The 27275-nt window shown below is 34.8% G+C and overlaps 1 protein-coding gene across 2 annotated transcripts; it reads left to right on the top strand.

Moving 5' to 3' along the window:
- The first annotated feature begins 10458 nt into the window (after positions 1-10458).
- LOC148201142 (protein ZINC INDUCED FACILITATOR-LIKE 1-like) lies at positions 10459-25540 on the top strand. Of its 2 annotated transcripts, none has more exons than XM_088112273.1 (18): positions 10459-10638; positions 10744-10934; positions 11571-11611; positions 11910-11970; positions 12065-12167; positions 12252-12354; positions 12463-12516; positions 12599-12661; positions 12995-13044; positions 13154-13229; positions 22792-22980; positions 23113-23200; positions 23697-23782; positions 23880-23987; positions 24107-24151; positions 24248-24336; positions 24694-24737; positions 25103-25540. In XM_088112273.1, the coding sequence occupies exons 2-18, from the start codon at positions 10778-10780 to the stop codon at positions 25213-25215; spliced, it is 1470 nt and encodes a 489-aa protein (XP_087968399.1). In that variant the 5' UTR covers positions 10459-10638; positions 10744-10777; the 3' UTR covers positions 25216-25540. The 2 variants fall into 2 exon arrangements, with proteins under 2 accessions (XP_087968399.1, XP_087968398.1); XM_088112272.1 differs by having other exon boundaries at positions 10460-10634.
- The last annotated feature ends 1735 nt before the right edge of the window (positions 25541-27275 follow it).

The raw sequence follows: 27275 nt of genomic DNA on the forward strand, positions 1-27275 counted from the left end.
AGCTGAGATAGCATCTACTGATGGATGCTATCAGCACTAGAGCAAGATTTTTCTTATCTTTTGTTTTGTTGAACTTATTTGCTTCTGTTTTTAGAATATGGTTTGATGTACTCAATTTGAACTTTATCTGTTATGATGGTTTGCGTATGACTTATTGCATGATGAGTATTTCTTGATGATGTTTGGATCTTGATTGATGTTGAGATTGTGCACATTATATGCTTATATAGGTGGTTCACGAGCTATGTGAACAAACGCATGATGTTGTGATTGTGATTGTGATTATGATGCTAAGCAGGATGTGTATGTGGAATGTTAATAAGCTTATATGTGAGGTTTTAAGCTCCAAAGTTTTTGTGATTGAATACTATTACTTTGAAAGCATGAATGACTTTGCCCAGGTTTTCTATGATTGAATCACTTGCTTGTTTGCATCATATGATCAAGGCCATTTGTTGGTAACCCTTTTGTTAGCCAAATGCATGACTTTAGCCCACTAAAAGAGAGCATTATGTGTTCTATGCTTTGAACCCTTAGCCTTGAACATGATTTGAAAACCCTTTTTGAAAAGCTTTACCTTGAGTTGAGTTGAAAATATCTTGTGGTATTGATAAATGTTCAAGTTTAGGGTTGTTGGGAAGTTTAAAAAGGGAAAACGAAAAGCATTGAGCTAAAAGTTAAGCATGTGAAAAGAAAAAGAAAAAGAAAAGAAAGAAAAGAAGAAAAAGAATGGTTGTGTCTAGATGATTTTCTTAACTCAAGGGTTTTGTGATCCAAAAAAACCAATTTTCTTGTTAGCCCAGCCACATTATAAGCCATAGAAAAGACCTTGTGATGATGTTTGCTTGTAAGTGTTTTTGATTGTGGTTAAATGAAAGGCAAAGTTTATTCATGTGACATTGTGATAGTAAAGTGAATGAGTGAATATCTCCTATACACTTGTGTGTTTGAGTGAAACACTTTATCTAGTGAGGATAGATTCCATGAACACATAAGAACATCTATGCTTAGTTGATTGATCATTCATGAAAAGAGCATTGTTGGATATTATGTGATTGCAAGAACACTGATGGACAAATTTATGATCACTAAAATATGATGTCACAAACTTGTTGAACAATCGGCAAGTATGACCGAATCGTTTCAAGTAATAAACTCGGTAAGACCCAGTATCGTTCTCCCAAAGGACTCACGGCCTAGTTTAGTTATGTGATTTGTTGATTAGCTAAGACTTAAGAACAAAATAATTGGATTTTACTATGCAAAAAAGACAAAAATAAACATGTATGCATGAGGTTGATCAATGGCTAAAACAAAAGACAAGCACTTTCAATGAAATATATGGATGAATATGTTGTTGGGGGTCAATTTCATCTTATCCACTCTCATATATTTTAGGAATTAGACATTCAAATCATCATTGTTAATGCCACTCTCTAAATTACCTTGTCAAGAAGGCCTATCCGTAATTACGAGTTCATACGATTCCTAGCATTCCTAATAATTAGTTCTTCTAGCACAGGAGCTTAACGACAACCAATATAATATTGGGAGAGATTCCCCGGATCTAGACTTCCCCGTACGTTCCCGTATCGACAAAATCAATAATCATGCATTGAATGAGTTAAACAAAGCAAGCATTAAGCAAAGAGGAAAAACCCTAACTAATGATGAAAGAAAGCATAAATCTTAGATTAAGATGCAAGCACAAATTCCATATATGAGAGCTTCAAAAGATTACATTGATTCCCCAACAAACATACAAGGTTTAGTTCACCATATTCATGGTGAAACTAGATGAACAATAATGGAAGAATGGAAGAGATAGAAAAACCCGAGAAAGAGAAGAGGAGAGTTGTCACCATCTCCCAATCTACCCCCAAGGGGTGAAAGAGAGAGTGTTTGCTTCGTTTCTGCCAAAGATACCAACCCTAAGACATCTAGGTCTTTAAATAGGACATAAAAATAATAGAAAACGGGTCCAGGCCCAAACAGATCATAGAATCGCATAAAACTGGCCCAAAACTCGTCTGGTTGACTTTTGTCGTATTCTAGTTGACTGGTTGACTGGTTGACTTTTCTGGTTGACTGGTTGACTTTTCTGGTTTCTGGTTGACTTTTCTGATTCCATCTCTCTCCTTCTTCACTTCTTTCACTAAATTCACCTTAAAACCTGCACAAAAACACTGAAATCAAGCATAAACCTGTCCAACTCTCTTATTTCTGAAAATATGGATAAAAGCATGATTTCAAGCTAGTTTCTAAGTGTAAAGGTTGCTTTTTGTGTCAATTTTAAGCATGAAAATAACAGTTTTTCAACTGTTATCAAACACTAAAGCATGTGCACCTCTTGATTGAAGTTTTTGTGATGAACTAAATTGAGTACTTACTTTTCTTGAAAGAAGGATTGTTGAATATGGTGAACCATTGTATGGATTGGTGAAAGATTGAGTTACATCTTGTTTGCTTAACAAACAAAGTTCTAAGTTTAGGGTTGTGATAACGGTTGAAAAACCGTTATTTTTATACTTAATTTTGATAATCAATCAACCCTTTTTGACTTAGAAACTTGCTTTAACTCATGTTTTTGCTTTCGTTTTGTGAATAAGAGAGTTGAAGGTGAATTTAATGGTTATGTGCTAGATTCCCTTGATTTTGTAGGCTAATTGAATGATTTGAAAGAAGAGTTAAAGTACCGACTGGTTGGAATGCAGAAAAAGTCAACCAGAAACCAGAAAGTCAACCAGTCAACTAGAAACGTCAACCAGTCAATCAGAAAAGTCAACCAGTCAACCAGAATGCAGAAAAGTCAACTAGAGTGTAGGAAAAAATTGCGCCGAGTTGCGCTGAGCGCCACTTTTCAGGTGCCGAAATCACTGCTGAGGGGCAAAAACAGCAGCTGAGGGGCAAAACCGAAGTGTCGCACTTGTTGCTGAGCGGTAAAAACTGCTGAGCGACACTTTTATGGGCTTGGGCCTAATTTTCTGTATTTTTTTAGAATAGTATATAAGCTTTAGGACGTCCTAGGGTTTGTATCTTTGGTTGGGACAAAGCAGAAACACACTTTTCACCCCTTGGGGGTAGAATTGGAGATGGTGACGACTCTCCTCTTCTCTTTCTCGGATTTTTCTATCTCTTCCATTCTTTCATTATTCATCTAGTTCTTCCATGACGATGGAGAACTAAACTTTTATTGTTGTTGGAGAATCAATGTAATCCTTTTGAAACTCTCATGTATGGAATTTGTTCTTCAAGATCATTTTTATGATACATACTTTCTTTCATTAATAGTTAGGGTTTTTCCTTTTTGCTCAAAGCATGCATTGTTTAACTCATTCGATGTTATGATTATTGGTTTTGCCGATATGGACACATACGGGGAAATCTAGATCTGGGAATCTCTCCCAACAGTATATTACAAACTTAGACATAGGAGTATGATAGTTGGTTGCCTTTAAGCTTCTGTTCACTATAATGCATGATTAATTGCTAGGGAGACAAGACATTGTAAACTAGTGATTATGATTAGGCTTTCTTCGCCGAGACATCGGGTTTAAAGTAATTTAGAAAGTGGCATTAACATTAATGAAAAGAATGATGAATTCCTAAATACAAGAGAGTGGATAGGATGAAATTGATAAACCCCAACAACATATTCATCCATATATTTCAATTCATGTGTTTTGTTTCTTCTTGCCCATTGATCATCACATGCATACATATTTACTTTTCAGCCTTTTGCATTTGAAACTTACAACAATTTCTTTACAAGTCTTAATTAATCAATAAATCACATAACTGTCTAGGCCGTGAGTCCTTTGGGAGAACGATACTTGGTCTTACCAGGATTATTACTTGATACGATTCGGTTACACTTGCCGAGGGTTAACAAGTTTTTGACTCCGTTTTCGGGGATTGAAAATTTGTTCATCATCGTCCTTCCTTGCTTTGCTATCTTTTGATCGTTCAATCCTCTTCGAGAACGCAGTCAACTCTGATGGGTTGTTGACCTCCATAAGACACTCTGACGCTCAAGTCAAATATCTTTTTCAAAGAGGTTGTTATTTTATTAGGATAGATCAAGCTTAGAAAAGGATGTCTTTACTTGGACATCGATTGTTTATTTATAGGACTTATGGCAGCCAAGCCCCTTGATTAACCATTAATACAATATATATTTTTAGGCAATCAAACCTAATAATCAATTACTAATACTGTATATTTGTAAAGTGTAAGGTAATCTGACCATTAATACCTACTAATATACCTGTTAACTGCCCATAAATGATCATTACCTCTGATCGGTATATTTCATATAGTACATAAGTCCCCCAAGCCCAAGCAAGCTCTTTCTTGAAAGAGGTGGGCATGTATTATTATGAGTTTAAGAGAGGTCGCTCACGTTGTGTTAGGGATTCTATTTTCGATGCGCTAGTCTTCATTCCTTTCTATACCAAGCAGCGGACTTTAGGAGTTCTCTTTGGAATTGTTCCCTAGACTGAGCATAAAATGCTAGGAGTTAGTTTTGGAACTTTTTCCTAGGTTGAGTAGTAAACACTAGGAGTTCTCTTTGGAACTTTTTCCTGTGCAAGAAATTTTCACTCCAAAAGATATACGTTAAAAAAAATAAAGTAAACACTTCAATATTTTATAATCTAATGTTATAATGAAAAGGCATTGGAACCTGACACGGTTGAGCGTAGGTGGTCTGAGCGGAAAGAGACTGAACCTATTTAGTAGTTGACGCTAGGAGTTCTCTTTGGAACTTTTTCTCTAGGTTGAGCGACGAGTGATAGGAGTTCTTTTAAGAACTTTTTCTTATGTTGATCAAGGGCTCTAGAAATTCTCTTTGGAACTTTTTCTCTAGGCCGAGTGACGAGCGATAGAAGTTCTTTGAAGAAATTTTTTCTACGTTGATCAATGAGCGATAGGGATTCTTTTTAGAGCTTAAGTGCTCCAGAACCTTTTCCTACGTTGAAAAACGAGCGATAGGGATTCTTTTTAGAGCTTAAGAGCTCCAGAACCTTTTCCTACGTTGATCGACGGGCGGTAGGGATGTTTTTTAGAGCTTAAGAGCTCCAGAACCTTTTCCTACGTTGAACGACGAGCGGTAGGGATTCTTTTTAGAGCTTAAGAGCTCCAAAACCTTTTCCTACGTTGAACGACAAGCGGTAGGGATTCTTTTTAGAGCTTAAGAGCTCCAAAACCTTTTCCTACGTTGAACGACAAGCGGTAGGGATTCTTTTTAGAGCTTAAGAGCCTCATAACCTTTTCCTACATTGAATGACAAGCGGTAGGGATTCCTTTTAGAGCTTGAGAGCTCCATAACCTTTTCCTACGTTGAACGATGAGGGGTAGGGATTCTTTTTAGAGCTTAAGAGCTTCAGAACCTTTTCCTATGTTGAACGAAAAGCGATAGGGATTCTTTTTAGAGCTTAAGAGCTCCAGAACTTTCTCCTATGTTGAATGTTGGTGGTCCAACTGACCAAGCGATAAGGGATTGAACCTTCGTGAGAAGTTTGAACTTTAGTGGTCCAACTGACAAAGCGGTAAGGGATTGGACCTTCCTGACAAGGTTGAACTTTGGTGGTCCAACTAACAAAACGATAAGGGGTTGAACCTTCTTGTCCAGGATATTTTTACTCACAAAAATATGCATTAAATAAAATATTCAATATTTTATTTTTATAATGAGAAGTCATTGGAACCTGACAAGGTTGAACTTTGGTGGTCCAACAGACCAAGCAGTAAGGGATTGAACCTTCCTGTGCCGGATATTTTTAATCACAAAAATATGCATTATAATATTCAATATTTTATTTTTATAATGAGAAGCCATTAGAACCTCATAAGGTTGAACGTTAGTGGTCCAACTGACCAATTGAACCTTCCTATGCAGGATATTTTTACTCACAAAAATATTCGGTTAAATAACATTCAATATTTTATTTTTATAATAAGAAGTCATTAGAACCTGATAAGGCTGAACGTTGGTGGTCCAATCAACCAAGCGGTAAGGGATTGAACCTTCCTATGCAAGATATTTGCACTCACAAAATTATGACTTAAAGAAAATGAAATAAGCACTTCAATATATTATAATTTATAAATTATAATAAGGGTTAAATATGTTTTTAGTCCTTCAACTATCAAGCGATTTTGTTTTTCGTCCCTCTTTCAAACTTTGTACGCTTTGATCCCTCTCCTTAAGGAAACTATAATTTTTTTCGTCCTCCAAATCTAACGATATTAGAATTAGGCTAAGTTGGCTAACGAATTGCCACGTCATTACTTTTTTTTCTGACACTAAGTCAATTTGTCCCTCACCATACGGTAATGACCGAACGGTATTGTTAATGGTCGAACGATTATGATGACTGAATTGTGATGGTGGTCAAACGGTATTGGTAATGGTCGAACGGTATTGGTACCGACCGAACGGTATTGGTAATGGTCGAACGGTTATGACGACTGAATGGTGATGGTGACCGAACAATGATGATGACTGAATGGTGATGGTGACGGAACGATGAGGGCCAGATTGACTCAATGTTAGAAAAAAATGATGTGGCACTTCACCGTTAGCCACCTCACTTGATTTTTAACGTTATTTGTTTTGGAGGACCAAAAATTATGGTTTTCTAAAGGAGAGAGATCAAAGCGTACAAATTTTGAAAGAGGGACGAAAAACAAAATCGCTTGATAGTTGAGGGACTAAAAACATATTTAATCCTTATAATAAAAAGTCATTAGAACATGACAAGGTTGAACGTAAGTCTGAACCTTCTTGTGCAAGATATTTTTACTCACAAAAATATGAGTTAAACAAAATGAAATAAACGCTTCAATATATTATAATTTATAAATTATAATAAAAAGTCATTAGAACCTCACAAGGTTGAACGTAGGATTGAACCTTCCTATGTAGGATATTTTTACTCGAAAAAATATGAGTTAAACAAAATGAAGTACACACTTCAATATATTATAATTTATAAATTATAATGAAAAGTCATTGGATCTCACAAGGTTGAACGTAGGTCTACACCTTCTTGTGCAGGATATTTTTACTCACAAAAATGAGTTAAACAAACTGTTCACTATATTATAATTTATAAATTATAATGAAAAGTCATTGGAACCTGACAAGGTTGAACGTAGGACTGAACCTTTCTTATGCAGGATATTTTCACTCACAAAAATATGAGTTGAACAAAATAAAGTAAACGCTTCAATATATTATAATTTATAAATTATAATAAAAAGTCATTGGAGCCTGACAAAGGTTGAATGTAGGATTAAACCTTCCTGTGCAGAATATTTTTACTCACAAAAATATGACTTAAATAAATAAAAGTAAACACTTCAATATATTAAAATTTATAAATAATAATGGAAAGTCATTGGAACCTGACAAGGTTGGTCGAAGGATTGGACCTTGCTCTACAACATACTTTTACTCACAAAAATACGAGTTAAACAAAATAAAGTAAATGTTTAAATATATTATAATTTATAAATTATATTAAAAAGCCATTGGAACTTGACAAGGTTGAATGTAAGATTGAACCTTCCTTTGTAGGATATTTTTACTCACAAAAATATGAGTTAAAAAAAAATAAAATAAACGCTTCAATATATTATAATTTATAAATTATAATAAAACGTCATTAGAACATGACAAGGTTGAACGTAGATGTGAACCTTTCTATGCAAGATATTTTTACTCATAAAAATATGAGTTAAACAAAATGAAATAAACCCTTTAATATATTATAATTTATAAATTATAATAAAAAACCATTAGAACCTGACATGGTTGAATGTAGGTCTGAACCTTCCTGTGCGGGATGTTTTTACTCACAAGAGTATGAGTTAAACAAAAATAAAGTAAATGCTTCAATATATTATAATTTATAAATTATAATAAAAAATCATTGAAATCTGACAAGGTTGAACGTAGGACTGAACCTTCCTTTTCAAGATAGTTTTACTCACAAAAATATGAGTTAAACAAAATGAATTAAACACTTCAATACATTATAATTTATAAATTATAATGAAAAGTCATTGGAACCTAACAAGGTTGAACGTAGGTTTGAACCTTCATGTGTAGCATATTTTTACTCTAAAAAATATGAGTTAAACAAAATAAAATACACTCTTCAATATATTATAATTTATAAATTATAATGAAAAGTCATTGGAACCTGACAAGGTTGAATGTAAGACTGAACCTTCCTAAAAGTTCTCAAAACAAAAGACATGCATTTAGATATAATTATGGAATTTTTTACTCTTAGTTGCAAAACATGGTATTGATCCGAAGTAGCGATAAGCGCGTGTCTGGTTTTTCGTGGCTTCATGGGGATGCCGCTCGGCTCCACGGTGGGCGCCATTTAAAGACTTCTTTGAAAAAGATATCTAACTTGAGTGTCAGAGTGAATTGCGTTCTCAGAGAGGATTAGACAATCAAAAAAGAGTAGAGTAAAGAAAGACGACCGATCCTCGACCAATTCAACCGAAACACAATTGAAGGTGACATGAATTTATTAGTGTTATAATTTTTTTTTAGTAAACCAGTCTTCAAAATACCCTACAGTCATTATATAATGTGAAAGGAATTTTGGATTTGTTGTTTTTAAATATTAATTTTTAAAATTCCCATGAATTGAAGTTTTAATTGCATTACTTCATTACCGTGCAAAATTGTTGACTAAAGGAAAAAGTTGTAACATCAAGAAACTTCATTTGTGGCTGATGTTATAGCCAAAGTTTATTCTCTTCTATTGGTGATCTGTTTCGGTATACTTTTCTGGGACCGATAGACTAATATGTTGACATGCGTTTCCCGCTTCCAATCTCCGAAATCGCTCGCCTTCCTTCTGCCTAAACCGCGCGTTCGTCTTCAGCTCTCTGCTATAGGTCGATCAGTATTGGAGCAAACCAATCGGTCTCCTTCTGGGCGAGGGGGGAGGTACCTGCAAAAGGCACTCTTGGTAATATTTAGTGAATGTTTATAACTATTGAGTATTTGAGAGTAGCGTAGAGTGAATCATGCGTAAGTGGAACGTACCTAGCTTGTGGCCCTGGCTTCGTATTTATAATTTACCTCATGGATCATGAACTAATAAAAGCCCAATAAAATATAAACAAAATAAGATATAAACAAATTACCTGAAAACCCTACTTATCAATATCTTCAACCAAATATTTCTGGATTTGGTTTATCAAATATCTTTAACCAGATATCTTATGGTTCACTGGATTATTGGCCCAATTACCATTTGAAACAGCTTATTAGCATTGTAGGCCCACTCACGGCCCAAACCTTTTGACCGGGTTAACCAAAGGCGAATGGAGATCGGTCTTAGTCACCGACCGCTCGGTCAATAATTTATACGATACATCATCTAACAACATGTAATTATGAATATGTGGCCAACCATATCCAGATCAAAATAATTTATTATATGTATGATTATTGATTGTGACTAATGAATAAAAGTCATAATGATTTTATAAGAATACAAATAGTATTTATTACTATTATTAATTATTTTCTTTTAAAAAAAAGTCAGTATTTTAACTTTATTTCTTATTTATTTTTCTCTTTTAATCTTTAAAAGAAATAATTAATACTTTTTGTAAGTAATTAAAGCCATACAATGTTTTGAGATAAATTACAAATTCTTAAATGAATAAGACATTATTGGCATAATCGTGTGAAAAACGTTATGATTTAGTTTGTATAGAAAGTCAAACAATAAGTACTACTTTTATGTTTATCTAAATCTTTTAATTTTATTTTAGAAACAAATTCTATCGTAAATATTCCAAAATAGTTTACATGACTAACTATAAGACAGAGTTTATTGTACATGAGTAGATACAGATTTCAGTTTAAAATTTTATAAAATTAAATTAGATTAAATGTTTAATTTTAAAAAAACATTTTATTATTAAATTATAATATGCTAGAGTCTATCTGTATTTTTTCAGACAGACAAAATAAAAAAATTTCATTTTTATTACAAAACTAAATTTAGAGCATATAAGGTATTAATTTACTTGGTCAAGAATTTACCATTTTTTTGAAAGATCAAAGATCAAGAACGTGTTTAAACCAAAAAATAACCATGTTATACAAATTTTATTTCGAACCTTACCTAATCAAATTAGAGCCATACATAGGTATGTCACAGATTTGATATCACTTCAAAATTTCGGAACGAATCCGTGTTTGACTTTTATGTTGTCTTCACTTCCGACATCATTTTGTTCCTATTCCTATCTCTGTCTTTAGATGTAAGACCCCTTTGTTTTGTTATTACTCATTTTCTCTATTTTAATCACATATATGATCTTAGATACGTAGATTGAATAGCTTCACACCCAATAACGATTCTTTCTTATACAACTTTTCCACCTTCATCACTACCCCCATTGCACATTTTTTTTCACTCTGACGTGTGCAATGATGCCACTAGTTTTGTTCGTCTACGGCTCTGGATTATTTGTTAGGTGGCATCATATAACATGTGAGAGAGAACAGAGCCTGTGTTGTCATGTTCCTACTTTTGCATTATAGCAAGAACGGGTCCTAAAGTTCTTCCTTTGTTGATTGTGTGCATGTATGTATGTTTGTTTCCTCACCCTTTGTGATTCTCCATTGTGCGCTTAGCAAGTGGCTATCTTTTCTGATTATCTTTTCTGGGTTTGAATGATTGATGCATGTAAAAGGAAAAAGGGACCTGAGTGAAACAATATCACAAACATGAGAGAGGAGAACGTGAAGCAGCCATTGTTGGGGAGGAAGAAGTACTACGATAACTGCCCCGGTTGCAAAGTGGATCAGGCCAAAGAGTTGAGTGAGGGACAAGGCGTACCCATTAAAAATCTTGCTATCATATGGACATTGGTGTTGTCCAATGGTAAACATTTGACATTATTTTTAGCATTTTAACTTCTGGAAAAGTTGGTGCTTCCTGTTTCTGTGTTGTTGTTGGGGACTTCTGGGGTGTTTGTGAGTGCAATGTTTGCTAATGCTACAGCAACTGTTCTAGCTTCTGACTAAATGTTTAGATTCTTTAACTTCGTGTTAACTGTGAAAGGGCCTTTCTCATGAGAATGATCTAACTTTTTTTACTGCTCTTATCTTCTTTTGCATCACTCAAAGAAAGTTTGCCATAGGGGTTGCTAAAAGTTCAGCCAGGTAGGCATAAAATTTGGTGCTTATTCAAAGCTGAAACTGAAAATAAAGTTGACAGGTTACCTTAACAGTTTAATCTTAAGCTAAAGCTGTAATACTAGTGTTTTAACTAAATCAATCAGGAAAAGGACCCCCCTTAGTGGTGTCTGATTAAGTTTACATGAATATTTCATCTCTATCTTGAATGCATGATATTGTGTACCTTGGCTAAAAAGAGCAGTGCCTTCTGATCCCATAATATTTTGGAAGGAAAATCAGCATTTGTTTCTCTATTTTACCAGTTGCCATTATTCTGTTTCTTTTGGTCATTTGAAACTATTGAGTTTGCTCTGATAGTACTTTATTCTGTCCTCTGCAGCACTGCCTATATCATCTCTCTTTCCATTCCTTTATTTCATGGTGAGTTTAGCTATCAATTGAACTCGATGTATATTTTGATCTTGTGACATTGTTGGAAGTTCTATGAATACATTTACTTGAATGCTTAAACATCATTGTTGGAAGTTCTAGAATACATTTACTTTGAGTACTTGGAATATGCTAAAGTCCGTTTTTAAGTGATTACTACTCTTAGTTCTGTTTTTTTATTTGTTCTGAAATACTTACAAAACTAAAGTTGTGATTACTGTTTAACTTTATGTCATGGATGAGTATAATACATATCCAGATTCCTCAATGATGGAACGATTATTTTCAGGTAAGGGATTTTAATATTGCGAAAACAGAAGCTGATATCAGTTCTTATGCTGGTTATATTGGTAAGATTACTTCTATCATTATCAATTTTTTGAAGTCTTCAACAATCCTTGCAAGTTACTTACTAGGGAAGCCTGTGTGATGAAAATGTTGTAGGGTCTTCATTCATGCTTGGCAGATGTTTGACATCTATATTATGGGGAGTTGTTGCTGATCGCTATGGTAGAAAGCCTGTAATGTTTGCAGGGATTGTGGTGGTGTAAGTATATCTCTCAAAGGATTGGTTCTTTCTTTAAGTTATTTGTTCAGCTTCCTATAATTCTCAGTGCTTACTTGATTTCAGTGTCATTTTCAACACACTATTTGGCCTCAGTACTAGTTTTTGGATGGCTCTTACTACAAGATTTCTTCTTGGAAGTTTAAATGGTATGCTTGGACCAGTGAAGGTATCATATTTTAAACACTAAATAGTTAGCACTTTCATAAATTTCTTGCTCAATTTAGTTCAAACTTCCGGTTGTACATGTCTGTTTGCTAACTCCTTTATTTAACAGGCCTATGCCACTGAAATTTTTCGAGATGAACACCATGCTCTAGGACTATCAACAGTTAGCATCATCATCTATTTTATACTATTACTTCTTAAAACTACATTTCCCAAGAATAATTCAAAGTGTGATTTGCTTTTAGGTCAGTGCAGCTTGGGGCACAGGTTTAATCATTGGCCCAGCATTGGGAGGCTATTTGGCTCAGGTTTTCTCTATAATCTTTACCATCTGGAGTATAACTGTCGGATGCACCTGCATAAAAAGCCTTTAATTTTGTATATACTGTAAGATGAGTTTGTTTTTCAATTGAAAGACTTCTTGCTTATTTAGAAAGTCAATGCCTGAAATTCTGTATTTGATTGAGGAATAGAAATTTTTACAGTATGGTCTCATGCATCTAGGAAAAATGGTCTCATGCATGTTCTGTTTTCTTTTTTCCATATTTTGCATTGATAAGTACTCAAGTTTCTGTGTGAGTGGGTATTGTGCAGATATATCACATGTTTATCTAATACTTTTGGGAAAATTTTCATTGTAGCCAGTAGAGAAGTACCCACATTTATTTTCAAAGGGTTCCATTTGGGATAAGTAAGTGGTCTTTTGGATTCGATTTCCTTTCTTCTTTGTGTTTTTATCATTTTATCCTTTTAATAATTCTCTGATTTTCATTTACCAAAGCATATAAATCATTGTGCAGGTTTCCATACCTCTTGCCCAACCTTGTAATATCAGCAGTAGCATTTTTAGTAATTATTTGCTGCTTCTGGATTCCGGTATGTTTCTAAGGTTCTTCATTGATTACGTATGTTTCTATCTTCTTTATGTTTTGTGGCTTTTTAGTCTTGTAACAATTTTTTGATGACTTTGTATAGTGTAGAACCATCTTCATTGGCTATATTATCTAGTTTGTCTACCTCATCTACTAGAAAAGAGATGACTTATATCTCTAGCCAAGAAAGGGGTAAATTGGATTTTGCTTTAAAAAATTGATCTTTTCAAAAGCTTTGCAAAATCTTTGGTTTTCTTGAAATCAATAAAACAACAAAAGTTGAATCAATGGTAAAAGAGAAAAGGATAGAAAAATATTAACACAAGCAATTTATATTGGTTCGGCTAAGCCTACATCCAGTCTTCCTTCAACAACATGAGTTGAAGGGATTCCACTATATTGATCTTCTAAGTACACTCCAGTAGTGCAGATCCAATCAGAACAATTCAGCCCAGTTTCTTGATAAAATCTTGATGTGTAAAACCCAAATTTGATCATTGATTCTTCAAGACACTTCTTAGACGCTTCTGTAATCAAAACTCAATGAAATAGTTAGTTATGAAATTGATTGCAATTGAATTGTTTTGAAACAGCGTGCAAGACATTATTTATAGGATTTTTTAAATCATGACGCATTTTAATTGATTACTAAATTTATGTAATCTATTAAGTTTTTCCTTCTGCTTTAACATATTCTCCCAAGTTTTCTTATTTTGATTTTAATAGATTATGTGCATGTAATCGATTATATAATTCTTATAAGCCAACAATAAATTCATTTGACCGTTAAAATAGTTCAAGGTTTAAATGAAATTGATTTTGACACATAAAACATACTTAATCGATTATGAAACTTATGTAATCGGTTATGTCAACACTTAAGCAAATTTTCAAACCAACTTTCATTCTAAACAGATCAATACACTAATGAAACATATATTGGCATAACTTCCTGTTTTAATCGATTATACAACTTATGTAATCGATTACAATTGAAAATAAGACTTATTTTATTATTCTCAATCATAAAAAATACATTCTCATACCCTCTATTTGTAATAATCTAGTTCTCCTAAAAAGGGAAATAGGGAAACTAGGAAAAATAAAATAAAATAAAAGATTAGGTATCTATTTTCTCTAATTAGGAAGATTCCAAAGATATTATCTCAAATTACAACACTCCCCCTCAAGTTGATAAATGAATATCAATCATTCCCAACTTGCCTACAAGATCTTGAAATCTACCCGGAGTAAGCTCTTTTGTAAAAATATCTGCTATTTGAAGTTCTGTAGGAACATGAGTTGTAATCACAAAGCCTTTGTCAAGATTATCTTTGATGAAATGTCTGTCAATTTCAATGTGTTTTTGGTTCTGTCATACTGTACTAGATTATGGGCTATGCTCACAGCATACTTATTGTCACAGTGTAGTTGCACCGGGTGTTCCACTTTGACTTTAAGATCATCCAAAATGATTTTCATCCAGAGTCCTTCACACATTCCTTGAGCAAGGGCTCGAAATTCAGCTTCTGCACTAGAACGAGATACTCTATCTTGCTTTTTTCTTCTCCATGTTACCAGACTATCTCCAAGAAATACACAATACCCAAAAGTAGATTTTCTGTCAGTAATAGAACCTGCATAGTTAGCATCAGTATATATCTTCATAGTCAATGTGTCTTCCCTTTTGAATAATAGCCCCTTTCCTGGACTTGACTTCAAGTATTGGAGAATTTTGTCAACAACTTGCATGTCTCTCTCTCTTGGATCATGCATAAATTGGATCACTACACTAACTGAGCAATGTCTGGTCTTGTGTGTGATAGATAAATTAATTTTCCCACCAATCTCTGATATTGGGCCTTCTCTATAGGAGCACTTTCTTCACTTCCAATTATGTGATTCTGTTTTATAGGAACTGTTGAGGTTCTACATCCCAACTTTCCTGTTTCTTTGAGGAGATCAAGTACATATTTCCTTTGGGAGATGAAAATTCCGTTCTTGGAGTAGGCAACATCTATTCCAAGAAAATATTTGAGTTTTCCAAGGTCTTTCATTTCAAATTGAGCTGCCAATTTTTATTTTAATGTCAACTTTTCTATTTCATCATCTCCTGCAATAATCATATCATCCACATAGACAAGCAATAGAGTGAGTTTACCTGTAGAAGAGTGCTTTATGAATAGAGTATGATCTCCTTGGCTTTGTCTGTTGATAACGGTTGAAAAATCGTTATTTTTATACTTAATTTTGACCTTAAAAATAATCTTTATGACTTAGAAACTAGCTTGAAATCATGTTTTTGCTTAAGTTTTGGAAATAAGAGAGTTGGATGAGTTTTATGCTTGATTTTCCTTGTTTTGACAAGAATTAAGATGAATTGGTTGAAACAAATTGAAGTAGCAAAGAGTTGGACTTAGGAAAGGAAGGAAAAGTGCACAAAAGAAGAACCGTTGCCACCGCTCAACGCCATTTGCACCGTTGAGCGCCAATCTGGCTGATGAGTACATTGTCTCACGCTTAAGCGCTACAGTTGAGGGCCAATTCAAGTATCACAACTACCGCTGAGCGGTATTTTTACCGCTGAGCGTCAGACTGTGCTGTTGAATACACTATTTCGCGCCTGAGCGTCAACGCTCAGCGTCATTCTGAGTGTCGCATTTGTCGCTGAGCGCCAGAACTGTTGTTGAGCACTATTTAATAGGGCTTGGGCCAATTTTTTGTATTTTTAATAAACTATATAAGGGTTTAGTCGACCTAGGGTTGATATTTTTGGACAGAAAGAGGCGAAATCACACTTCTCTCACCCCTTGGAGGCGGATTTTGGATACGGAAGCTCCTTTCTTCAAATTCTAGGGTTCTATCTTTCATTCTTTTCATTATTTTCATCTAGTTTCACTATGTCTATGGTGAACTAAACCTCCATTGTTATTGGGGAAATCATGTAATCCTTTGAAACTCTCATGTATTGAATTGATTCTTGATTATATATGCTTTATTTCATTAATTGCTAGGGTTTTTTCTCTTTACTCTATGCATGCTTTATTTAACTCATTCAATTGCATGATCATTGATGTTATCTATATGGACACATATAGGTAAATCTAGAACTGGGGAAATTCTCCCGGAAGCAATATTACCTAGACATAGGAATAGGAGGATCAGTTGCTTTTAAGCTTTTGTGCGAATGTAATGCATGAATAATTGATAGGGAGACAAGACATTGTAAACTAGTGATTAGGGGTAGGCTTTCTTCACCGAGACATCGGGTTTAAGGTAAATTAGAAAGTGGCATTAACATTAATGAACAAAGATGAATTCATGAATACATGAGGGTGAGATAGGATAAATCGGAAACCCCAACAACATCATCATTCCATATTTTACATCAATCACTTTTGCATCTTTCAATCCAATTGATCAAAAACTTGCATTCATGTTTATTTTTCACAATTCAACCACAATGATTTTGTTACAAGTCTAATTTAATCAAGAAATCACATAACTGTCTAGGCCGTGAGTCCTTTGGGAAATGATACTTGGTCTTACTATTTTATTATTACTTGATACGATTTGGTACACTTACCGAAGTGTTAACGGGTCTTACCATTTATTATTACTTGAACGATTCGGTACACTTGACGAAGTGTTAACATCTGTATCCCAAGGAAACCATTGCTTTTGTAAATCTTCCAAACCATGCTCTAGGGGATTGCTTAAGACCATTCAATGCTTTCTTCAGGAGGCATACCTTGTTTCTTTCATTTTTTACTTCAAAACATTGGGGAATCTCCATGTACACTTCCTCATCTAGATTTCCATGAAGAAAGACATTCTTCACATCCAGCTGGTGTAACTCCCATCCAAAATGGGCAGCCAAAACGAGAATAACTCAAACTGTATTCATCTTTGCCACTAGGGCAATTGTCTCCTCATAATCAATCCCATATCTTTGGACAGAAAGAGGCGAAATTACACTCCTTTCACCCCTCAGAGGTGGATTTTGGATGTGGAAGCTCCGATCTTCAACTTTTAAGGTTCTATCTTTAATTCTTTTCATTATTTTCATCTACTTTCACCATGTCTATGGTGAACTAAACCTCCATTGTTGTTGGGGATTGATGTAACCTTTGTAACTCTCATGTATTGAATTGATTCTTGATTTTTGATCTCCGACAACGGTACCGAATCGTATCAAGTAATAATAAATGGTAAGACCAAGTATCGTTTCCCAAGAGACTCATTGCACTAAACAATTATGTGATTACCCAACTAATTAAGACTCTAAAGAATAAATTTTGCGGTTTTTGAATGCAAATGCAATAAAAATAAACATGAATGCAATTTGATCAATTGAGGCTAAACACAAAAATGAATGAATGAAGTTTATGGTATTGTTGTTGGGTTTTAGATTTCACCTAATTTACTCTCATCCATATATGAATTCGTCTTCTTCATTAATGTTAATGCCACTTTCTAATTTACCTTAAACCCGATGTCTTGGTGAAGAAAGCTTAATCCTAATTACTAGTTCACAATGTCTTGTCTTCCTAGCAATTAATAGTGCATTACATTCGCACATAAACTTAAAGGAAACCAACCCTCATATCCCTATGTCTAGGTAATACTGCTTTTGGGAGAGATTCCCAGATCTAGATTTGCCCGTATGTGTTCATATCGACAAAATCAATGATCATGCAATTGAATGAGTTAAAAAAAGAATGCATAGAGTGTAGAGGAAAAACCTTAACAATTAATGAAGTAAAGCATATATAATCAAGAATCAATTCAATACATGAGAGTTTACAAAGGTTACATCAATCCCTAACAACAATGGAGGTTTAGTTCACCATAGACATGGTGAAAATAGATGAACAATGGAATGAAAGGATGGAAGAGATAGAAAAAACCTAGAAAGAGAAGAGAAAAGCTATCACCACCCCTAAATCTACCCCCAAGGGGTGAAAAATGTGTTTCTGTGCTCAAGCCATCAAAAGATATAATCCCTAGGACGTGCAAGTCCTTAAATAGAACTAAAAAATAACAGAAAACAGGTCCAAGCCCACAAAACTGGCGCTCAACGCCCAAAAAGGCCGCTCAGCGGTAACTGCGGCACTAAACTGACACTCAACCTAGACTGGCGCTCAACGCTACTTTTCTGCACTCTGGTTCACTTTTCTGCATTCTAGTTGACTTTTCTGCATTGGTTGACTATTCTGCATTCTGGTTGACTTTTGTGCATTCCAACTATTTGATACTTTAACTCTTCTTTCAAATCATTCCAATAGCCTACAAAATCAAGGGAATTTAGTGATAAAATCATCAAGTATAACCTCAACTCTCTTATTCACAAAACTAAAGCAAAAAAATGAGTTCAAGCATGCTTCTAAGTCAAAAAGGGTGTTTTTAATATCAAAATTAAGTATAAAAATAACGATTTTTCAACCGTTATCAGGGGAATCTCCATGTACACTTCCTCATCTATATTTCAATGAAGAAAGACATTCTTCACATCCAGCTGGTGTAAGTCCCATCCAAAATGGGCAGCCAAAGCGAGAATAACTCGAATTGTATTCATCTTTGCCACTGGGGCAAATGTCTCCTCATAATCAATCCCATATGTTTGGGTATATCCTTCTGCCACCAATCTAGCTTTATATCTTTCTATTATCCCATTTGCCTTATGTTTCACTGTGAATATCTATCTACACCCTACTGCCTTCTTGTCTCTTGGCTATTCAACAATCTCCTAAGTTGAATTTCTTTCTAATGCATTCATCTCTTCTTTCATGGCTTTATTCCAATGTTCAAGTTTCATGGCCTCTTGGATTGAGGTAGGAATTTCTGTGGTATCAATGACAGCAATAAAACTTTTGTTCTTATTAGAGAGATTGTTAGTGCAAACATACTGAGAAATAGGATATTTAGCACATGATCTTCTTCCCTTTCTCAATGCAATGGGTAAATCCTCAGTAATACTTACCTCTTCCTCATTGATATCTTCAGGGATCCTCACCTTTGGATTAGACAATTTTTCTTGCTCGAGAGTCGAAGTAGGTTGTTCTCTTCTTTCATATTTTTTGCCAAAAAATTTGTCTTCCTCTTCTTCCTCACTGTGGACTATGGTAGCTTCATTGCTCAGGTCTTGGGCATCCTACAAAGACAAACATGGTAATGACAAGAAGGAGAGTTCATCCACTTCAAGTGCTTTCTCCCTCTGAAGTGGTGGACTAACATAAAAGGATTTTGTTTCATGAAAGGTGACATCCATGGTGATAAATGCGACGACTCTGAGGATGATAACATTTGTACCTTTTTTATTAGAAGGATACCCAATAAAGACACATTTAAGATCTTTGGGATCTAATTTACCACGATTAGGATGATGAGAGTGAACAAAAACAACACATCCAAAGACTCGACTAGGTAGACTTGTTATTAGGGAAGAAGAAGGAACAAAAGACAATAGAGACTCTATAGGACTAATGCCATTTAAGATACAAGTGGGTAACCTGTTGATGAGATATGTGGCAGTTAACACAGCTTCTCCCCAATAATTGTTTGGAACAAACATTTGAAAAAGAAGAGCTCTAGTTACTTCAAGAAGATGATGATTCTTTCTTTCAGCAACCCCATTTTGTTGAGGGGTATTAACACAAGTTAGTTCATGAACAATACCATTATGAGACAAAAATTGAGAAATTCATGATTCACATATTCAGTACCATTATCAGACCTAATTCTTTTGATATTTTTTTCAAATTGAGTTTGGACAAGACGGAAAAAATTAACAAAAATTTGAAAAACTTCGGATTTATTTTTCATAAGGTATGTTCACGTGACACGAGTACAATCATCAATAAAGGTAACAAACCATTTGGCTTCGAAAATAGAATCTATGACAGGACCCAAACATCAGAGTGAATTAAATCAAATGGAGAAATACTCTTTTTATTACTAATAGGATAAGATGCACGATGGTGTTTTGACGATTGACAAATATCACAATTAAAAGACTCAACATACTCCTTGGTAAAGAAATGGGGAAACAAGGACTTGATAAGACTAAATGAAGGATGCCCAAGCCTTTGATGATGAAACCATATTTGAGATTTTGCCCACATCTCAGATGTAGCTTGTTGACTCATGATTTGTGTGTTGCTTTAGTCATCAAACTCTAAAAAATACAACCCACTTTGCTCCTTAGCAGTTAAAAAATACAACCCACTTTGGTCTTGAAAATATTACTGAACAATTTAAATCCTTTGTGAGTTTTTGCACAAAGATAAGACTATTAGCTAATTGAGGAACATGTAAAACATCCTTCAATATAATAAATGAGTCCAAAAATATATTCCCAGAGCTGCATACAGGTATACCCTGACCATTTGCAACAATAATAAGTTGTTCTTTATTGCTTTTTCCATATGAGTTGAAATACCCATTGAAAGGTGTCATATGATTAGTTGCACCCGAATCAAGGATCCAAATACCTTGAGACACATGACCAACAATATTGAGACAAATCTTACCTTTTATGGACAGAGTACATGATCTAGAGGGCTTACTCATTGATTCAACTATTGCTTCCAAGCGCTCGATTTTCTCCTTATAAGCTTTCATATCAAGATCTGGTGGTGGTGGTGGATTAGACTGGGAAGAACTAGATTGATTGGTAGCTTCCCGTTCTGAGGTAGTATGATTTACCCATCTTTGAGTAGGCCCTTTGTTGTTTCCCATGCGCTCGAGAACATTCTTTCTTCCAGGGAGTTTGAAGCATGTTTCCTTGGTATCTCCAGATATTTTACAGTATGAACAATAATCCCCATGAGTACCTCTTTCAAACATCTTTCCCCCAGCATTTGTTACCTTGTGGACTCCCTTTCCAATTGTCATGGTAGAGCCTGTGTTGGAGATCCCTCCATGAAGCATGACAGTTCACCGAGTTTCTTCTCCTCTTACCATAAAAAAACTTCTGACAAGGGTGGTAATTTTTCTCTTCCAAAAATGTGAACCCGGATTGGATCGTACTCATGATTCAGGCCCTAGAGAAATTTAAAGGTTTTTTCCCCTTCAATGAATTCAGCAAGAGCAGCAGCATCTGTTTTACACATCTTTATTGTTTAGATCTGATCGAGTTCCATACAAAGACCATTTAGGATTCCGTGATATTCTGATACGGAAAGGGAGCCCTGTTTTGTATTAAATATCTTGTTCCTGATGTCATAGTAAGCAACAAGATCCTTTTTTAAAGAAAAAGTACTCTGTAAATCATCCCATATTTCTTTTGCAGAAGAATGAAACATATAATTTTTCCTTATCTCAGGAATCATGGATTGCCACATCCAAGTCATAATTAATGAATCTTCCTTGTCCCAAATTGAAAAATGAGGATCGTCTAGTCTTGGTCCTCCTCCATCTATGTGATCAAGTTTTGAACGACCCTTGAGAATCTTTAGAATAAATTGGCTCTATTGTAAGTAATTCTGACCATTCAACCAAGAGGTACTTCCTATATTTGGTAGGTCATTAGGCACCCCCAAAGGAATACTTTTTTCTTCAGACATCACGTACCCAACAAAAAAGAGCAAAAACTTCAAACTCAGATCTACTCAAATAAGGCCAAACGGGTCGTCACCAACCCTAAAAATAGACTCAGGAGGCTCCGGCGACTCTTCTGTGGTGGTGACGGCAAGTGGGTCACACCAAGAAAAAAATGAGCAAAACTTAAAACTCAGATCTACTCAAATACCACCAAAATGAGTCGTCACCGACCGTAGGAATAGACTCAGGGGGCTCCGGCGACCCTATCTGTGGCGCGGTGGCGAGTGGGTCTCGTCAGAGGTGGGCGCGTGGGCTACACGCGCCGGCGACGATGGCGGCGCGTGGCGGCTCCTCTCACGGAGCGACTTCCGGCGTTGTGATCGCCGGTGTTGGGCGCACCTTTCTTTCCTATCAACAACCCCAACCAGTGACGGCGGCAGCATCGGTAGTCGGACAACGGCGGCGGTGTGACTTGTTGCAGCAGAATCGAGCCCCAAGATCAGGAACTCTGACACCAAGTTGAAAATAACACTTATTTTATTATTCTCAATCATAAAAAAATACATTTTCATACCCTTTATTTGTAATAATTTAGTTCTCCTAAAAAGGGAAACAGGGAAACTAGGAAAACTAGGAAAAATAAAATAAAAGATTATGTATCTATTTCCTCTAATTAGGAAGATCCTAAAGATATTATCTCAAATTACAACAATTACTATACAGTTGTTTGCCCTTGTTAATCATACAATGATATTTGGAGAAATCTAACAGATTATATATATTGTTTAACCGATTGTTTCTTCCATAAATGAAATGTTCAATATGTTTTAGGCATGATTCATTTACAAACAATGAATTCACATATCAAGCACAAACACAATAAAGATAAAACAATTGTTATGCTATTTGTTGTGCAAGAAACTATAAAACTATTCTTTTGTTCATCATAAAAACATAGATATTAAGGGTTGAATAGCTCCCCCTATCACCATCATCAATATAATTGTTTAAAATACCTACAGGAAACACTTCACACCCACAGTTGTAGTGATGAATCCGTGGAAGATGCTGAAGCTTTGGAAAATGGAAACAGTGGAGCTGGCAAAGACATGACAACTCAGAAGAATGAAAACCTCCTCTTGAATCGGCCCTTGATGTCATCTATCATAATTTACTGTGTTTTCTCACTTCATGATATTGCTTATCAAGAGGTATCACTCATTGATCTTGATGATGTTACAAATGGTCTACGCATTTCCTTTGATATATGTTATTTAGATTTTCCTGATTTTTATTCTTTTTCTGCTTAAGTGAACTACATTCATTCATCTTGCTTTCTTTAGGTTTTCTCATTATGGAGTGTCAGTCCTCGAAAGCTGGGGGGGTTGAACTTCTCAACAAATGATGTTGGCAATGTTCTTTCAATAACAGGTGAATCTCTGGAACTAACAATTTTCGCAATGTTGCTTATTTCAATAACATGTTTCCTTCCTAATTTTTTATCTGCAAATACTGCACATAGATTTTATGCATTTATGTGAATTTTACGGATTTGGATTGCCAAACTTTGGTAAACTAATGTTTAGAAAAAAATTTCATATTTATTCATTACTTGCCAAAATTTTCTAGTGCAACACCAAGATGCTATAACTTTGACTGCAAGATTATTATATCTTTCTCTTTACAAAAGAGGAAGCATGAAAGATAGGCTATTTTGTATCATAAAAAGTTTGAAACAGTATTGACATTGTAGGATACCACTTGAACCACATTAAAGTTATTCCTATAGTTCTAAAGTTTTACAAAATTGTCTGGATTTTGGGTTTGAGAGTGACAAAGCTATAGAAAAATTTTGCATTTAGTGTTGATCTTCATTTTCCTATTGTACAATTGATAATAATTACTAACTCACTTCTCCAATGTTTAGGTGTTGCAATGATCATTTACCAAATTTCGGTCTATCCATTTGTGGAAAGAGCTTGTGGACCTGTTGGAATTGGCCGCATTACAGGGGTTAGTTTTCATCAAATTGTAGCTATTATACCGCTGTTTTTAACATTTCAAATTTTGTTATTTGAAAAATGTCCTATTACTTTGGTCCCATATGCAGATGTTATCAATACCTCTTTTGCAAAGCTACCCTTTCATAGCATTGTTGTCAGGTGTTGCACTAACCATAGTCATAGTTACTGCTTCAATTCTAAAGAATATTCTGTCTGTAAGTGAACCTCTCTGTTCATTTAACTGTTTAATAGTGATTTGAGTGTTTAAATTGATTCAAAAAAGTTTTTACATGTTACAAATTTGACTGATTGAACTCTTTTTTGTTGAATTTAGGCCACCATTATAACTGGTTTGTTCCTCCTACAAAACCGAGCAGTGGTAATTTTTGGATTATTGCAACTTTTATTCAATACAATGGTTGAGACTATTTGTTGATGGACTGTGACATATATGACATTTTCATTTGGAAAACAGGAGCAACACCAAAGAGGTGCAGCTAATGGCATTTCCATGACAGGCATGTCCCTATTCAAAGCTATTGGTCCTGCTACAGGTGGTGCAGTGTGAGTGTTCCTGTTTCAGCTTTTACTAGATTTACCTGTCAGTTCAAAAAATGTCAAATATACTGACATGTCAATTTGCAGGGTTTTCATTTAATCCATTCTAAGTTCCTTTATGATATGGTTTTTTCATAGTGAACTAGATTGAAAGATAAAGGTATCATGTTACCTGTCAATGTATCCCTTGACCCTTGTTGGCATAGAAAGATATTTAATAGAAATTACTGCTCTCCACTTTGATCCATTAGCAGTTGGCTTGACAGAGTTTTCATCAGTAGTTCTTAACCACATACTTTCTTACCAAAGTATCATACATTAAGAATTATATCTAATTTTCTGATATGATGATGGTGAATGCAGATTAACTTGGTCACAAAAGCGGATGGATGCTTCATTCCTCTCAGGTATGATGCTCAACTAATTTATTTGTGTGCACATGAGATGTTGCATTTATTTCTACTATCTAAACAAAGAAAAAAGTAAATGCAGAACGAGATATGTTTGAGTAGACAGCATGTGTGCAGTGGAATAATAAAATATTGTCTAGCTAATAATAGGGCGGTTCAAGGCTCAAACAGGTAAAGTCCTTCCTTTAGGCCTCCAAGAAAAGAATACCTCAAAAAAATATTTTTAAGAACTAATTGTTTTAGGTAAAGTCCAAACCCTTTAGCCGTTCCCGCTAGCTAGACCATGATGTCAATGCAGCTGTTAAGGGCATTGTTTCTTTTGCTAGGAGTTTACTTACTGATGTGCATTTATTTGACTGCAGGCACCAATATGGTGTTCTTTGTCCTGAACATAATTGAAGCAATTGGAATAATAATGATGTTCAAACCATTTCTTGCTGAGAAGAAGAAAACACAGTCAGATCAGTTACAGTGAAATCAATAATTTTTACTCAAGTCATATAGCATCTCCCAGGAACTGCTATCTATTGCAGAGATGATAACCAGATGCATGAACTTTCTCATATTGAAGTTAAATTAATGGAACCAGTTCAATTTGTAACTTGCCTTAACTGGTTAGGAGAAACCTAGGGAAGTGTATAGGGAAAGGCCAATTAAGCCTTACAGCCCCTTTTTTTTTCAATTGTTTCAATGTAGTATGCAATATACTTTTTTACTAGTATTGTTTTGTAATCATACTATAATATACTACTTCTCATATCATTTATAAGGAAAAAATAAATTCACATGGTTTAAGAAAATCATGCATTAAATTATCTAATCTCTTCATATCTTTTTCTTCTAGAATTTTAGTTTTTAATATCAATGATATAATTAAAAAAGTCGAACATTAATCAATGTTAAGGTATTTTAAAAAAATAAAGAACCAAATATATAATTAACTCTTTATTTTAATTATCAATAAAATCTTATGAATTATAAATACCCAAGGAGTGTATGAATATGGTGGCTAGGGCCACAGAGAACAATGAGGCTTTAGAATTAAATGTTCTCCTTATAAGTAAGCTCCCAAGACATAATTAAATACACTTTTATTTTTTGTTAATTGAATCCCTTATATTTCTTTCATTTTTATAAAATTACCTTTTCCATAAATGGGTTACATAGTATAAATTAGGTTTAATGTCTCCGTAGGTCCCTATTTTGGTCATGAATTTCAAATAGGTCCTCTTCATTTTCGGTGTATCAATTGAGTCCTTGTTTTTGTAAAATTGAATCAATTACAGGCCTGCCGTTAAATTGGACAAACGGTCGTTACAGTATTGGTTACGTGGCATGGTTGAGTGCAGTTACTAATCAGACGTGGCATTTAAAACGATTTTTGTATTAAATAATTGGTATGCACAGATGTATATTCAGTTTTGGGTAAGGGCAAAGTAGGAAATTTGAAAAAATTAAAGGGCAACTGAGATTGGGGAAAGAATTTGAGGGTTTTTATTATTAGGGTTCGCGTGAGAGGCCAAAAATCGCGATCCTAAGTTCGAGCTGAAGCGGCAGAGTGCATGCAGTGAGTGGTGTCTCGGTAGGTCAGGTGTGGGTCCTTTTGTTGTTGGAAGCAAGAAGCTGAAGCACGTGGTCAGTGGAGGTTAATCTCAAGGAAGGTCAGTGTTTGTGCTTTATTGTCTTCGTTTTTATTCAATCGAAACTACAATATTCGGTGGTGGTCCCCCATTGATGTATGGTTTGGTCTCTGGTTTTGATTGCATTTTAGTGGTCCCCCATGTATGTTTAAAGTTATTTGACTTTGTCTGAGTGCGTATGTTTAAAGTTATTTGATCTCTGTGCATGTTTTAATATATATTTTTTTGTCGTGATATGTTTTCATAATAGGTCTGTAGATATATTTATGTTGTGTTGTGCGTAATGGAGGACGCTATTGTGTGTGTCTTCCACCATGGAGGAAAGTTCATTAATGATAGTACCCTAAAGTATGAAGGGGAGACAACAACTTTGTCCTTTGATCCTGACACGTGGAGTTTTTTTGTGGTTGTCAGTGTAGTCAAAAGTTTAGGATATGAGAATTTTAAAGATTTATGGAACTGTTTAGGAGGGGGTTTAGTGTTGGAAAATAGGTTGGAACAATTGATTGATGACAGAGGTGCCATGCATATGGCTAACTTAGCTAGGCTTAATGGTGAAGTTCACTTATACGTTGTTCATGTAGTTTCTGATCCCGAAGTCATTCATATGCTTGAAGACATTACTAATGATGAAGGAGAAGTTGAAGGTAATGGTACAGTACAAAAAGAGGTTGAAGAAGATGGTGATTCTGTTAAAGTAAATGGTGAAGGTGATGGTGACTTACAAGAGGTGAATGTTTGTGAAGAAGATGGTGAGGGTGTTGAAGTAAATGGTGTAGTTGATGGTGACTTACAAGAGGTCAATGTTTGTGAAGAAGATGGTGACGGTGTTGAAGTAAATGATGTAGTTGATGGTGACTTACAAGAGGTGAATGTTTGTCAAGAAGATGGTGAC

This window comes from Vigna umbellata, chromosome 4 (assembly GCF_029865625.1).
Source record: "Vigna umbellata cultivar VRB3 chromosome 4, Vumbellata_1.0, whole genome shotgun sequence".
NCBI lineage: Eukaryota > Viridiplantae > Streptophyta > Magnoliopsida > Fabales > Fabaceae > Vigna > Vigna umbellata.